Raw genomic sequence first — 17,275 nt, 5'->3', positions numbered from 1 at the left:
TTGAAGTTGTCCAGGTGTTTATGGATTTCAATGGCTTCCCTATGCATTCAGACATGATAGTTGTTGGCATGGTCCAGAATTTCATGTTTTATGTCCAGGATGGTTTATAACATGTTTTACTACTGCTGATTTTTCTGGCTGACCCAGTCTGCAGTGTCTCTTATATTCCTCAATTTGTGTTTGAACACTGTGTTTGGTGTTCCCTATGTAGACTTGTCTGCAGCTGCATGGTATGCGGTAAACCCCTGCGGCTGTGAGAGGGTCTCCCCTGTCCTTCGCTGAGCACAGCATTTATTGGATTTTCTTGGTTGGTTTGTACAAAATCATTTTTACATTCAGCAAATGCCTAAAGCATTTGCTGATGCAAATATGTGATCGTACTCGTACAATCATAGAGTTGGAAGAGACCACAAGGGCCAGCCTGTCCCAATCCATTCTGCCATGCAGGAACACAAAATCAAAGCGCTCCTGACAGATGGCCATCCAGCCTCTGTTTAAAAACCTCCAAAGAAGGGACTCCACTTCAATCCAAGGCAGCATATTGCACTATGAAACAGCTCCTACCATCAAGAAGTTCTTCCTAAAGTTTAGGTGAAATCTCTTTTCCTATAGCTTAAATGTATTATTCTGTGTCCTACTCTCTGTAGCAGCAGAAAACAAGTTTGTTCCATCCTCAATATGACATCTTTTCAAATATTTAAAAATGGCTTTCATGTCACCTCTTAACCTTTGCTTTCCCATGCTAAATATACCCAGCTCCCTAAGCTGTTCCTCATTAGGCATCGTTTCCAGATCTTTTACTATTTTGATTGCCCTCCTCTGGATACGCTCCAACTTGTCTACATCCTTTTTGAATTGTGATGCCCAGAACTGACCACAATATTCCAGGTGAGATCTGACCAAAGCAGAATAGAGTGGTAATATTACTGCCCTTGATCTCAACAGTATTCTTCTGTTGATGCAGCCTAGAATTGCTTTGGCTTTCTTAGCTACTGCATCACATTGCAGATTCATGTTCAGTCTGTGGTCATCTTGTCAGGCCTGCAAACCTCTGCCTCTGTTCTTCTTAGCAGGGAGTCCCCTACCACCACTACACATCTCTGAGGATTGGCAGGGGCCATTCCATGTGCAGAATCTTTTAAGATTACTTGCGTGTTCTTTGAGGACTGACACAGTTGCTCTTGTTGCTATTCCTCATCAAGTCTGATATTATTGAGAGCTTGGAATCGATTCTATAGCTCCAGACTCACAGAATGAACCCAGATCCTTCTACATGCTACATTCCATCAAATGTCTACTTCCTGAGGAACTGACCTGTGTGTTGTTCTTTCAGGACAGTATGTTCATCCCTGTCCAAGAAAACCCCATGCTACCTATTATGCTGAAGAGTAGATACACTGGCTGGTTTTCTCTCTTGTTCTCTCTAATCGGTGTTTATAAGACTCTATAAAACAGATTTCCCTATATACACATGTTTAGGGAACAAAAATTATAAACCAAGTGGTAAGAGTTCAAATAAGAGTGTCATGCAGAAAATTCAGCTTGTGATTCCCCCCTCCCAAATTGTGTGCATAATTAGCAAAGTGATGGTTTACAGCAGCAGTAATTGGTAGTAATATCTGTAGTGGCACAGAACCTGGCACCCAAATCTATAAAGTTTTTACTTTGTAAAAGAGGAGGTAAGAATTGGACATATGATAGTAAATTTGTTCAGGAACTCGCAGAAATTTTCCTTTTTGGCGAACTGGTGGTCTCCCTTCTGTAACTCCATTTGGTAACCTTGCTTCTGGACCATCCCAAATGTTCCAGAAGAACTGTACAGCTTTAAACAGTCCCTTGTCCCTTTAATGTGCACTCAGTTGTTATCTGAGAAGAGAGAGCAAGCACTTGAAATATGTTTCTGAAGTCTGCTTGAATACAATGAAGTTGTCATCCAAATATTTAGGTTGAATATGCAAAGCCATGTAAACCATGGCACCAGAGACATTAGCCTTCCTCCTTAATTCACATTCCCCACTCCAGTACCCATTCTTGCCAATTTTGTTCAGTTGTGCAGGAGGTAGATGAGCAGAGACTTTTTTTTGTATGAACTACCCCTCTGCTGTCTTACAGTTGTAAGCGGAATGATTTCAGCAAATTTTAGCTGGTTTTCTCATAAATCAGTGGCTTTCATAACTGAATACCCTTAGGGAACTTGGGCACATGAAATGTGCTGCTTTACTAGTTTGCTTATTTATTTATTTATCATTTCATTCAGTTTATACTCTGCCGTTCCTCGAAAGATATCACAAATATCTAACAATGCAAATTACAAATATCTAAAGTAACGCATTGCAAATCTGAATTATAAACATGTAAAACTATGTATCTAAAATCTCTGCATCCCTGTGCTGTTCTAAATTATTGTCTGGAATCCTGTTGGTGTCTTTTGCATATGTAAGTTTTTCTACAGAAGTGGTTAGACATTTTTGTCTGATATACTGTCCATGCCGAGTTCAGGTTTGCAAAAGCAGAGTTACACATGCAGTGCCTTTGTGCTTGCAAGTATGCGTGGCATATGGATGCAGATTTCACATTTGGTAGTGCATTTCATGTCTTGTTTCAGTTGAGCAACATTGCCATTCACCATAAGGGTTGGGAAGCACAATTAATGCATAAATCTGTATGTGGATGAAGGATCTCAGCTATCATTTTTGGGGTTTTTATGAAAATAAAATGTGATACGCTGGAAAATATAGAGTGGTATAATGGGTAGAGCAGAAAGACTGATAGGGTCAACTCAAGATCTCCCCCTCCCCCCCAGAAGTTTTATTGGATGACCTTAACCTGTCACACAAGTTTTAAAGGTAAAAAGTGTGTGTGTGTGTGTGTGTGTGTGTGTGTGTAGACTAGTCATGCTTCCTGAAATCTGGAGGATGGATCAGATCAAAATGTAGCAATTGAAAAGCAACTCAGTATAAACTGCCTTTAGATCATGCTAAGAAGGACAAGAGACAAGCATGATGGATATATAATTTATTCCCAATGCTACCTAACAGCTTTATTTTTGGGGCACTGTGCAGTGTTTTTTAAAATATGTGTGCTATTGCAACAAAGGAACTTTTTGGCTTTGTTCACTAGGTCGTGGAAAACATTTCAACTTATTCCACAAACACTGTTGAACTGCAAGTGGCATCTACAAAGAAGGGACTTACCTATTCCTGAGAGAATGTGATGAGCAATCCAAATATCTATATTTATTTGAATACTCATGTTGGCTTGCCAAAAACACTAGCCTGTGGCAAGCAAAAATCCTCTCCGGATGACTATGACAAAGCTTGTATAAGTTGGGAAGGGCTCAACATTTACTTTCCCTTCCCCCTTTAGAGTCTGTAGGGTAGATGTAAGATGGAAGGCTGATATGATGCAGTTATAAAGTTATTCCCAAGACATGTTGGCTCTCTTCATCTGCAGAATTGATTCAGCAATTAGCCAAATGCAAAATTGCCTCTACTCTAACTGTTACCATTTGTAAAGTACAAATGACTCTAGATTTGATAGCATTGTGTACCATATATACTGTGTCTTTAGTGCTGAATAAATCTCCCTGCTGAAGACAGTAAAAAGGTATTGGGAAGACTTCCTCAATTATAGTATCATTTCATTGGCCTTGTCTTCTGCATTTTTGTTTTTAGTTTTTCTAGGGAGCTCAGAGTAGCTAACATGGTTTCCCTGACTTTAGTTCTCCCAACAGCCCTGTAAGATAGGTTCTGAGAGATGGCATGTATCTCTCAGTCATTTAATGAGTTGCATCCCTCAGTGAAGACCTGAAGCAGAGACTCCTGTTCCTATTATGGTCCCCATTTTTAGTTCCTGGCTTGTTCTCACTAGAAGTAACACTGGCTAAACTGAGGCTGTTGTACTTTAGGCATATCAAGAGATGACATGAATGCCTAGTGTTTGCAAGACCTGAATAGGGCTGTTGATGACTGGACTCCGATAGGGTTGTCATAAATCAAAGTCAACTTGACAGCAAGCAATAACAATGTGTGATAGAGATGGTTACAGGCTAAGCAAGATTAAGACTCTTGATGACCCAAGATATGTTAAGTTTAAGAGACTCAATAGCATGGTTAATTTAAGAATAATTATTTAGATGCCCATCTCAGACCAGAAACAGTACTTCATGTAGTTTATGATAAATCCAGCACTAAACACCGGGATGGTTGGGAAGTACACATTGTGGGCTGCTAATTTTTCTGGAAGTTGCAAAAGTCGTATTCCTGCTACTATCCTAACCTGAACGCATCTGGTCTTGACTTATTTTGGAATCTAAGCTGGGTTGGGCCTTGGTAGTACTCAGAAGGCAGACATTCTGGGAGTACCAGGGATCTTCTGGATAGGGCTAGGAAAGAAGCTGCCTGAAGGGAGCTTCTTGGATTCCTATTTTGTGAGCCGTTTCATACATTAGCAGAAGAAACTGGAACCATCCAATAAAACTTTATAGAAAGGAGAGATGGGCCTCAGATATATTGGGAGGGGAAAAACTTTTATTGCCATAAATACAGTAGTCTGTAGTAGCTATTTCTTAAAATAAAACTCTTTTCCATACACCCAGACTCTGTCTCTCCTTTGCATCAGGTTTTAGCACATTGTTGTTGTCGTTGTATACCTTGAAATTGTTTCTGACTTGTGGCTTTCCTAAGGCAAATCTGTCATGGGGTTTTCTTGGCAAGATTTGTTCAGATGAGGTTTGCCATTGCCTTCCTCTAAGGCTGAGAACATGTAACTTGTCCAAGTGGGTTTCATGGTTGAGCAGGGAATCGAATCCTGGTCTCCAGAGTTGCAGTTCCAACAAACCCACCCCCCTAGGTTTGCCACCAAGTATTCCTTTGCATCAGATTCCATTGTGCAAATGTTGACACACTCTTATTCTGAGAGGAACAGAATAACTGCCTGTGTCAAAGCGTTTAGGAAGTTCCACAGGTGCATTTCCCGCATTACAGTCTGCTTGATGATGGGGCAAACCTGTTGGATAACCCACCAATCCACCCCCCTGGAGCTCTGCAGGCATAAAAACCTCACCCTTTCTGGAACACTATTGCTTTACCAAAGGATACAGCACAGCACCTGTTGCAGTCATTTCCTATTGTTGAAAGAGAGTCCTATTTATATCTTTGGTGTGCTAGATTTGGAGTGGGGTAGAGATAGAAGGGCCAGTTGCAGCACCCTCCAGACCTACAAAATGATTCTTATATTCACTGATAGAATATCAGATAGAGTCAGAAGAGACCACAAGGGCCATCCACTCCAAGCCCTTTTATGCAGGGATACACAATCAAAGCACTCCCAACAGATGGCCATCCAGACTCTTTTTTGGCATGAGCATTTTCAGGGACACCACTGTAGACAATGTAGGAGCAAACCCGCTCTGTCCAGGAACTTATGTAAGGGAGACTAGCTCTGCTAATTGATATCAAACTGGTTGTATATCTGGTGAACTAGTTCTCCTTGTTCCCATAATATTTTTTTGGTAAGGCAGGAGAGTTTAGCAAAGGATACAGGTGTAAGTATTTGTTTTCGTCTTAGCATTGGCATACAACTCAGGGTGAAAGAGACCGCAGGACCATTCAAACAGGATTTGCCTCAGTCAGATTACCAGATGGGTGTGTGTGTGTGTGTGTGTATAGGTGGAGAAATTAAATACAGTACAGTGAGCCCTTGATATCCACTGGGGTTTGGTTCTAGGACCCCCCCCACCCCCGTTGATACCAAATTCTATGCATGCTCAAGTCCCATTAAATACAGTGGCATAGTGAAATGGTGTCCCTTACAGAAAATGGCAAAATCAAGGTTTTGCTTATTGGAATTTATATATTTGTTTATTTTTTTTGATAATAGACTTTATTGAATTTTATCATAAAATACACAAATAATTTAAACAGCAACACAATTGTCTTCATGTCTTACTGAACCATCTTCCTTTTGCTCATATAGTTTGAAGAGTGTGCTTTGATTTGTTAAATATTTTCAAGGCAGGGATGGTTGAATCTGTGGATAAAAAGCTGAGGATATGGAGGGCTGACTGTAACTTCTTCTTCAATTAAATTCTACACCAAGAGATGCAGATGTATACCATCCCTGTGTTTCCTCTCTCATGGGGATCGGGTGTAAGAAGGAAAATTATGGAAGTAGAGGAGCACTAATATTCTTTATTGCTATGCCCCACCCAATGTCTCCACCCTCATATTCCAGTTTATGTCTCTGCTCATGGCCATTTATTTCTCCTCCAAATCTGCCACCTTAGCATTGCAAGTATCCTTCTTTCTTGGGTAGCTTTGCCCATCTTCTCTTTTGGCATCCTGCAGTGCAGGGAACTTGCTGTAAAAGTTGCTTATATCTTTTTTCTGCTGATCAAAACCCACTTCTTTTTTTTAAAGCCTTTGTGTTACATACAGTTGGCCCTTGGAACTCGAAGGCAGCTAACAACAACAACAACAAGAATTAAAAATTGCACCTCCCTTTTTCTGCCCTTGATCAAAATTAATTTTCAAACTCCTTTGGTCAAGGACCCAACTCTGTTACTGATGATACTACTCTGTAAAATACAATGTGCAATGGCAGCTTTGTATGCATTAGAATTGGAGCTGGCTAGTTAAGTTTCATTTTGAATTGCAACTTCCAGATTTCCCCAGTCAGCATTCGAGAAGATGTAGTCCAACAAAGTTACATTTCTGAAATTTCATAGGTACAACTCAAGTTTACATGGGTACAAACCAAAGCTCTGCATGTAGATTTTGGACTTAGGATGTGGCTATCTGATTTGTGCAAATTTCATTTTCTTTTTTGCCTTTCCCTCCCCCACTCTCTATCTGTACATTTCCTTTAGACCAAACATAGTGGTTTAGTTGGTTTATTAGCCTGCATACATATACTGTAATCATGTATTACAAAAGTTTTTCTTCCTTCTTAAATCCAGTCTAACTTGCTCACTATGACCTTCTGAAACTACTTATTGTTTTGTTTCTTGACTTTGTAGATCAGGGGTGAGGCATGTTTTATCGGTTTGCCCCCAAGCCAGCCATTCTGCCCTTTATCCAGAGTGAGTAGCAGACTTATGAGAGAGGAATTCACCCAGTCTGCTGCTCCAGTTGCCAACTGATGGAGCATAACACAGATTGGAAGGCTCCACCATCTGTAATTTTCTTCACGCTTCACAGTTGTAGGTCTCAGTTTAGCTACCATGACTCTATCCTATGGAATCTTGGGATCTATATTTTCATGTTATATTTAGAATGCTCAGTCAGGGAGCTCTTGTGCCTCAAACTACGCATCCCAGGATTCCCTGGGGTGTAGCCATTACAGCCAAAGTGGCGCCAAAGTACTATAACTCATTGCCAGTTACCCTACGGATTGTAACATTCCCAGGCTTTGGAAGAGGGATCAGCTACTATGCACCGGAGTACAGTCGGCCCTTCTTATACACGGATTTGTTATACACGGATTTAAGCATACACGGTTTGAAAATGTTCCAAAAAAGTATAAATTTACCTTGATGTTCCATTTTCTATTAGGGACACCATTTTGCTATGTCATTATACTTAATGGGACTTGAGCATACACGGATTTTGTTATACACGGTGGATCTTGGAACCAAACCCCAGCGTATAACAAGGATCCACTGTAGTCATATAAGTCATTGCTATCACTCTTTCTAAGCTTCATAGCCATAACAGTTGCTGAAGCCACAAAGTAAAGGATGGCAAGGTGATTTGAAAGGTAGCAAAGAACATCCCCCCCCCCCTTGCAGAAGAGGCAGAGGTTCAGAGTAGCCTACATCACTTCTTTTCAAAGCCCTAGAATTTCAGTGGTTTGAACGAAAATGTTTGCAGAATGCTCAGCTCACTGCAAGGCCTCTAGTAGTAGAGATGATTACCTTTGTTTATGTAGGTTACCTTGGAGCCACAGCTCAAGCAGATACCCATTTGTGAGTATGTTTGTGTGGGATAGGAGTGTTGGTAGGAGAGGGTTATGTCACCTAGTGCCTCCTTGCATGGTCCAACTGACTTGGGGAGGTTTTCTGAAGCCTCTGTTCTTAGGGACTGGAAGGCAGGGGCTCTCAAAGAAGTACTTCTCAAATTATCTGGTGTGTCAGACAGGTTTCACCTGCTATGTGTTTGGAACTAGTACCATATTTGTGCCATATTATTATTATTATTATATTCATATAGGCAGGGTACAAGCCGCCGCCGGTAGATCCGTGGGGGAGCCGGAGCCTTCAGACGGTGCGGCTCCCGCGCGGACCGAAAAAGAAGCTCCAAAATGGAGCTTCTTTTTCAGTCGCGTTTGTGACGTAGCGAGGCGCCAGGGGCGCACTCGCTACGTCATAAAGGCTGCGACACGTACGGACGCTCAGCGTCCGATACATAAAGATGGCGGCGCCCATGTGGAAGGGGCGCCACCATCTTGTACGTATAGGATACGTACTAGGGTTAGGGGGGTGCGGAAGCACCGCCCCTTCCTAACCCTAGTACGTATCCTATACGTACTAAATGGTGGTATGTATCCCGCCATAGTTTCCAGGAAATTCATCACAACCCAAAAGGTGTGATGGCCTATGGATGAGCCCCAGGCTGCAGACCACAATTTTTGAATAGCACTGTCCCAAAGGGTCTTTCTTTCCTTGCCACCAGTTAGAGAAAAGTGGTTGGTGTGGGGAGAAAGTTTGATAGGGGAGGGAAGGGAAAGCTTGCAAATTGGTATGGGGAGGGGAAGGAATATAGATAAGCAGGGGGAGAGAAGGAAAAGGGTGAAGAAGGGGTGCAAGAGGAAAAGTTAGGGAGAGGCGTGAAGAAATGAGAATGAGAATTTCCTTCACTTTCCATGTTATTAGTATTAGCATTGGTGGTGCTAATGTGGTATGATTGGTGTTGTTGATACTGGCTGATAACATGCAGGCATATATCATTTTTTTCTAAGCATGGCACTCAAGGTGGCTTACAAATTATTAAAACCAGTACAGATTTTAAACGTACCAAATATCAAAATGCACACCCACCCATACCCACAGAGTTTATAGTTTAAATTTCATTAAAGGACAGGATATAAAAAGTTGCACCTATATAAGCCTATCACTGTGAATTCATAAAAATCTGGTGAAATTGGAAAGTCTTCATCTGCCAGCAGAAGGAAAGCAACGAGGAAGCCATACTAGCTTCTCTAAGGAGAAGAGTTCTAAATCTGGGAGCAGACACCAGGAAGACCCTCTCTTGCATTCTCTGCAAGCCAGCCTAGGATGGAGGTGGGAGAGAGAGAAGGACTTCTCCCGAACAGCTTATGAGCACAACAAGGCTCAGTTTTACATCTACTTTGTTGTATATTTTCATGGATTACTCCTTGCACTAATAAATTAATTTACTATTCCTCGGGAAACTCTCACTTATACAAAGTAAGCGCTTCTTTTTTGCATCATGTGCAGGGTAACTCTTTCATCCCCCCTCCCTCAAAAAAGCCATAGGTAGAAAATAAAGCCTGAAGGGGCCTGCTGTTTGTTGCTTTCTTTTATTTACTTAAAGTTTGAGTGCAAAATGTCAGATTTTTACACTCAGGTGGTTTCTCTTTCAGCTGTGAGAGCTGTGTGGAGCTGCTGTTTGTCCGAGGGGCTGGGAACTGCCAGGAGTGTGACACCCCTTTGCGGAAAAGCAACTTCAGAGTGCAACTCTTTGAGGACCCAGCTGTTGACAAGGAGGTGGAAATCCGGAAGAAGGTGTTGAAAATGTAAGTATTGTAAATAAGAGAACCTTCCTCTGTTTTGCCCTTTTAGGTTACACTTAACTTTAGCTATATTTCTGGAAGGGATATGTATAATGGTACTATAAACCATTATGTATTAAAAACTCTCTGAAGGCATCTTTCCATGGAGACCAAGCTAAGCAAAGATTACAGTCCATACTGATTTCTAAAGAGACAGTCATGATAGTCTGTTGTAGCTGAAATGGTAAGAGAGTCCTGTGGTACCTTTAAGACTTTGTTGTTGTGTGCCTTCTAATCATTTCTGAATTATGATGACCCTAAAACAACCCTATCATGGGTTTTCTTGGCAACATCTATCATGAAGACCTTTGGCATTGTGTTCATATGAGCTTGAAAGAATGTGACTTCCCAAGGTCACTCAGTGAATTTCTGTGGCTGAGTCTTGGTCTCAAATCTTAGTCTCCAAGAGTTTTTGTCCACCATTCAAACCACTACATTTCTCTGGTTTACCTTTAAAACCAGCAGATTTATTATGGCATGTGGAAACACAAGCCATATTTGTAGGTGCATGGTGTGTAGTATTGGAGCTTCAAGTATAAACATTATACTGCCCACATAGTTGCCAGTGTGAAACAGACAATGGGGTAAAAGCAAATTTAGTTAGTACAGTTTGTAGCAGTGACAATTACATTAACACAAACATCTTGGCCCAAAGCTGCATGGTAAGAATCTGTTATCTGATACAAATTTCTACTAGAATATTATTAGAAGTTATTCTGGAAAGCAATAATGAACAGTCTAATCATTACCTTCTTTAGTACAAAGCAGAATAAAATAATTGTTTTAATTTGTACATGTCTGTACATCATTGCATGTTGCAATCTTCTCAATTCTTCAGACTGGTGGCTAAACACCTTTTAGCATTGCCTTGTTGTGCTGGGACATTTAAAAGCTTGATTGTTAACATGCAGACATTTTATGATAAAGGAGCCCCTAGAAGCAACTTATTGCCCATATTCCCTATCTTCAAAAAGGCAAAAAAAGAGGATCCAAACAATTATCGTCCAGTTAGTCTGACATCAATACCAGGAAGGATTCTGGAGCAGATCATTAAACAGAGAGTCTGTGAACATCTAGAAGGCAATGCCATAATCACAAAGAGTCAACATGGGTTTCAGAGAAACAAGTCATGCCAGACAAATCTGATCTCCTTCTTTGATAAAATTACCGGCTTGGTAGATGAAGGGAATGCTGTGGATATAGTATATCTTGATTTTAGTAAGGCCTTTGTCAAGGTTTCCCATGATATTCTTGCAAACAAGCTTGTAAAATGTGGGCTAGACAAAGTAACTGTTAAATGGATCTGTAATTGGTTGACCGGCCAAACCCAAAGGGTGCTCAACAATGGCTCTTTTTCATTCTGGAGAGAAGTGACCAGTGGGGTCCCACAGGGCTCTGTCCTGGGCCTAGTGCTATTCAACATCTTTATCAATGACCTGGATGACAGAATTGGGAGCATACTTATCAAATTTGCAGATGACACCAAATTAGGAGTAATAGCTAATACTCCAGAGGACAAGATCAACATTCAAAATGATCTGAATAGACTAGAAAGCTGGGCCAAAGCTAACAAAATGAAATTCAACACAGAGAAATGTAAGGTACTGCACTTAGGGCAGAAAAATGAAATGCACAGATAGAGAATGGGAGACACATTGCTGAATGAAAGTACACGTGAAAAGGATCTAGGAGGCCAAGTAGACGATAAGTTGAACATGAGTCAACAGTGCGATGCGGCAGCTAAAAAGGCCAATGCAATTTTAAGCTGCATCAATAAAAGTATAGTGTCTAGATCAAGAGAAGTAATAGTGCCACTGTATTCTGCTCTGGTCAGGCCCCACCTGGAATATTGTGTCCAGTTCTGGGCACCACAATTCAAAAAGGACATTGAGAAACTGGAGCGTGTCCAAAGGAAGGCGACTAAAATGGTGAAGGATCTGGAAACCTTGCCCTATGAGGAACGCCTTAGGGAGCAGGGGATGTTTAGCCTGGAGAAGAGAAGGTTAAGAGGTGATATGATAGCCCTGTTTAAATATTTGAAAGGATGTCATATTGAGGAGGGAGCAAGCTTGTTTTCTGCTGCTCCAGAGAACAGGACCCGGAACAATGGATGCAAGCTACAGGAAAAGAGATTCCACCTCAACATTAGGAGGAACTTCCTGACAGTAAGGGCTGTTCGACAGTGGAACACACTCCTTCCTTGGAGTGTAGTGGAGTCTCCTTCCCTGGAGGTCTTTAAACAAAGGCTGGATGGCCATCTGTCAGGGATGCTTTGATTTGGATTTCCTGCATGGCAGGGGGTTGGACTGGATGGCCCGTGCGGTCTCTTCCAACTCTATGATTCTATGATTCTGTTGGTCAATATATGTAGAACAGTGAGTGTACATATTTTGTTTGTGTTTTAAGAAGAAGGACTTTAAAAAAATAGAACTATAACTGTTTGGTTGACAAATCTGCAGTGTAATGTGTGCAAATGTTCAAATTTTTAACATATTTACACACTGTTTTATTTACAAAATAAATAAATGGTATTTGACAATTTATTTTTCTGCATTTAAGTATTCTCTTCTACTTATCTCTCCCCCCCCCCCCCCCGCCTCCATTTTCTTTTTCCATTGTCTATTCACTCCTATTTGGAGTATGAGCCCCAGGATCCTATCTTTCTTACATCCTACCTATAGGGCCTAGTGTAGTTATTCTGGAAAGCAATAATAATAGTAATAATGATAATCTAATTAGTCTATTCTCCTTTTGGTTTGGTAATAATGTATTGTCAGTTACTTCATTCATATAGATTTAAGGAACTGTAAGGGTGTACCATCATGGTGTGATGGTTTGAGTAAGATACTGAGAGACCAGGGTTCGAATCCTGGCTCGACCCTGGAAACCCACTGGGTGACCTTGAGCAAGTCACACTCTTTCAGCCTCAGAGGATGACAATGGCAAACCCCTTCTAAAGAAACTTACCAAGAAAACCATATGATAGGTTTTGCCTTAGGGTCACCATAATTCAGGAATGACTTAAAGCCAGACAGCAATCATCATAAGGGAAAGTTACCTCCCCACATTTGGGTTCAAGATTGAAGGCATTAGTTAACTGAAGATAACAGCTGATTTATATTGTGCCTTCAAGCTGCATGTCAACTTACAGTTTTTTCTTAGACAAGGAATACTCATAGGTGGCTTTGCCAGTTCCTTCCTCTGAATTATAACCTATAGCACCTGGTATTCTTTAGTGGTCTCTCATCCAAGTACTAACCAGGGCTGTCACTGCTTAGCTTCCAAGATCAGAGAGGATCTGGTGCCTCTAGGGTATTAGACATGCTTGTTCAGATATCCTGCATTCATATTGAGCAATCTGAATTAAAATTGAAACGAAACTTTCATAGAATCATAGAATCGTAGAGTTGGAAGAGACCACTAGGGCCATCCAGTCCAACCCCCTGCCATGCAGGAAATCCAAATCAAAGCATCCCTGACAGATGGCCATCCAGCCTCTCTTTAAAGACCTCCAAGGAAGGAGACTCCACTACACTCCGAGGGAGTGCATACCACTGCCGAACAGCCCTTACTGTCAGGAAGTTCCTCCTAATGTTCAGGTGGAATCTCTTTTCCTGTAGCTTGCATCCATTGTTCTGGGTCCTGTTCTCTGGAGCAGCAGAAAACAAGCTTGCTCCCTCTTCAACATGACATCCTTTCAAATATTTAAACAGGGCTATCATATCACCTCTTAACCTTCTTTTCTCCAGGCTAAACATACCCAGCTCCCTAAGGCGTTCCTCATAGGGCATGGTTTCCAGACCCTTCACCATTTTTGTCGCCCTCCTTTGGACATGCTCCAGTTTCAATTCATTTCCTTCCCTGTAGAGAGGAATGTGGAAAAAATTGAGTTTAGGTATCAGTCCACAGTGCATTTTTCATCCTAGTTGTTCAGCTCGTACGTGGGAAATATCATACAAAGAGCAGGTTTAGACTTAGAAGAAGGAGGAGTGAAGATAGGGGGAAGGAACATCAACATATCAGCAGATATGCAGATAACACCATATTGTTAATGGAAAACATCATAGACTTGAAAGAATTAGTAAGGAAGGTCAAAGAAGAAAGTGGAAAGGCAGGTTTGCTGCTGAACATACAAAAATAATGACCATGTAGAATCTACATAAATTCAACCTAGATAATGAAGAAATCAAAATAGTTGAGGATTTCCCATATCTTGGATCATACACTGATCAGAACAGCGACTACAGTCAAGGAATAATAAGGCTAGGAATGGAAAGGGCAATAATGAAACTAGACAAGATCCTAAAGTGTAAAGATATACAACTGAGCATTAAAGATAGAATTGTCCAGTCCTTCATATTCCCCATTACCATGTACAGATGTGAGCACTGAACAGTGAAGAAGTGGATAAAAAGACAGTCAACTCATTGGAGATGTGGTGCTGGAGAAAAGTGCTGAGCATACAGTGGAAGAGCCAAAAGGACAAATAAAGGGGTCCTTGAGGAGATCAAACCTGAACTCTACCTGGAGGACAAGATGATCAAATTGAGGCTGTTGTACTTTGACCATATCACAAGAAGACATGACTCATTGGCTAAAACAATAATGCTAGGAAAGATACAGGGTGGTATAAAGATTGCATGCCAGATGGATAGACTCAGGGGCCATTCACACTACCTTTTAAATCAGTTTTGAAATAGATTCTTCCACGTGAAGTTCGTATTGGGCCCGATTCTAAAATCCATCTTTTCTGAAAAGACCCGGGTTCCGCGAAATATGAACTTGCCCTCGATCATGATCGGGGCAAATTCAGGGAGGGATTAAGGTCAGAGGGCGGGCAGAGGTCAGAGCATTCCCTCCCCTCATCCGAGGGGAGGGGGAGGAGGAAAGAGCCAAGGAAAAAGGGGATCTGGAGGCAAAGGTTGACAGGAGGCAAAAAGGGGGTGACTGACGGGGTCAGGTCAGGGTAGGTCAGGGGGCTACAGCAAGGCAAGCCTCTGCTCTTTGGCAGAGACCTTTTCCCTTTGGATTTTATTTTTTTTTAATTATTTTTGGCAAAAAATGTGCGTGTTTTTTGCTAAAGATATATAGATATATAGATATATATAGATAGAACGTGAGCAGGAGGAAGGGCCAATTCAGGGCAGGTCAGGGGGCTACAGCAAGGCAAGCCTCTGCTCTTCAGCAGAGACCTTTTCCCTTTGGATTTTATTTTTTTTTAAATTATTTTTCTCTGTCTATGCGCATATTTTTTCCTTTGGAATGACTGCTGCAATGTGAATGAATGTTACAATTCGAATGAATGTTACAATTCAAATGTAATGTTTTTCTTTCCAATTATGTAAATTGGCAAATTGATACAGCTTTTGCTACTGTCTCTAAGGAATTCAGGGGTAGCCTAGGGAAAGCACAAAAACAATGCATCCTTTTCTGGCATTCTGACGTGAGGAATTAATTTTATTGTTGTTGTTGTTGTTGTTGTTGTTGTTGTTGTTGTTGTTATTATTATTATTATTATTATTACTACCTGTGTATGAGGCATTCTGGGGTGGCAAAGGAGTGGGATACAGGCTACAGAGATGGCACTGGCTTGCATTTTGGGGTTGAAAATGGGGCCAAGGGCAGATCATAACCTACAACACTGACCCAAATGCACACAACACACACCCACACCCACACCAGAGGTTTTTAAATTTGACAAGTGGTGCCTGGTCCTTTAAAAAAAGGAGGGTTGGAAAGCACACTTCTGATGCCCCTATCAGTGCTGGAAACGTTGCCTATGACCATCGCAGAACTAACTTTGATTGACAGCCAGGCACCTTCACCTTAAACTCGAATTCTCCAAGAGGGCATTCGTGTTAAAATGCCCCTGATTGGTAGTCAGCACTTGCTTCTGGAGAGATTTGGGAGGCCCCCCCCCAAATCTGCCCAGTGCCTTCCAGAGCAATACTGCCGGTGTGAATGGGGCCTATCAGGGAGACCATGGGCCTGAATCTACAAGACCTAAACAGAGCAGTGGAGTATAGGAGGTCTTGGAGATGTCTCATACACAGGTTGACTTGAGGGCAGTTAACAACAACCATTAGTTCACAAACCAGTGTGTATAGAAGTGCTTTCTCATAATCCTATAGACAAAAGTGGGATAGCGTTTTTATATGTACTGGCCTTGTATAAGGCAAATGAGGTACCTAATTCAAACCACAGTCTTCTTAGGAATGCCATGTGACTGATATCTCCTTTTCTCCCTTTTCTTGAGCAGACCTTTCCATTAGCTGCTAAACTGTTCAGGAGTTCAGGCAGGGTCAGTCTAGATTAACTCTGGGTGTTTGGAGCCCATGAAGAAGGTGGAGCATTAGATGTCCATTTTGCAAAGCTGTATGCAAGTCTATTGTTCTTTTTCTCCTCTCTTTCCCCAAAGATACAATAAAAGAGAGGATGACTTTCCCAGTCTCGTGGAATATAACGATTTCTTGGAAGAAGTTGAAGAAATTGGTAAGTCCTAATGCTTGCATATTTGATGTGTTTGTAAGCTTTTATCTCCTGCAGGCTTTCACTTGAGTGTGTCCAAGGTAAATCTCTCTTAACTGGTCTTTAATGTGATACCCAGTCGTTATCTAATTACTTTCTTCTTACATTTTTAATCTTCAGCTCTTCAGTTGAAAGGGCATATCTAGGTAATAAATGTCTCCAGCTGCCAACATTTGGGTGAAGGTAAAAGGGGCAGAAGGCATACACAGCAAATGGGGCTAAAAGAGAGAATACTCTGTAAGGACACTGCTGGTGCTGGAAAAGGACCTCAAAAAAGATTTAAAAAGTGGGGTGGGTAAAGTAACATTCAGATTCTTAATCTGTCTTTCCATTTGTTTTATTTACCGTGAAAGAAGCCATATGGCCCCCTTTTCATCTTCTCACTACTTCAAGTACAGTAGCTGGGATTGCTTTGAAGCATTTGACCTTGCATTCCATTTTGGCAATGTTTTTATGGTGCTAATGCAGAGGGAGGAAGGTTTAAGAGAAAGGGCTGGATCTCTATTCCCCCCCCCCCACCTTGAATTTGAGACCTACAGATGTTATAGCCTGGGGGCTCTGCTTTTGTGGGGCCTCGTGATTTGTGTGTGTGTGTGTGTGTGTGTGTGTAAGAGTGTGGTGGTTGAATTGGTGTAAGGGAGGAATTCTGTAAACCAGTCAGTGATTAGGGAGGATGACTAAAGGAAAGAATAGGTTGCAATTTCTTAATGAGGGAATGCACTGTAGCTGGACGTTTTGATCAGTTTGCTTGAGAACCAGAACCTCCCCTGCACTGTGGACCTGAAAGAAAGAAAGAAAGAAAGGAAGGAAGGAAGGAAGGAAGGAAGGAAGGAAGGTACCAGGCGTATGAGGTATGCTTTGGAATGTTGTTGTTAATATGTATGCCCACCCCTCTGTATTAGGGATGGAGAATGTGCAACCCTCTAGTTGTTGGACTGTGGTTCCCATGATCCTT

At 41.5% G+C, this 17,275-nt stretch overlaps 1 protein-coding gene across 3 annotated transcripts in view; it reads left to right on the top strand.

Moving 5' to 3' along the window:
* Positions 1-17,275, top strand: part of MNAT1 (MNAT1 component of CDK activating kinase) — a 187,023-nt gene that overhangs the window by 45,083 nt on the left and 124,665 nt on the right. For all 3 annotated transcript variants that reach the window (XM_089522769.1, XM_089522768.1, XM_089522770.1), the window contains exons 2-3: positions 9,604-9,756; positions 16,211-16,284. In XM_089522769.1, coding sequence (XP_089378895.1) covers positions 9,604-9,756; positions 16,211-16,284 — 227 coding nt within the window. The remainder of the gene's footprint in view (positions 1-9,603; positions 9,757-16,210; positions 16,285-17,275) is intronic.

The sequence above is a fragment of the Sceloporus occidentalis genome, unplaced genomic scaffold (assembly GCF_023333645.1).
Source record: "Sceloporus occidentalis isolate IW3139 unplaced genomic scaffold, rSceOcc1.0.p SCAF_4, whole genome shotgun sequence".
Taxonomy (NCBI): Eukaryota; Metazoa; Chordata; class Lepidosauria; order Squamata; family Phrynosomatidae; genus Sceloporus; species Sceloporus occidentalis.
Note: the sequence above shows the minus strand (reverse complement) of the source record. Positions and strands in the feature narration are given on the sequence as shown.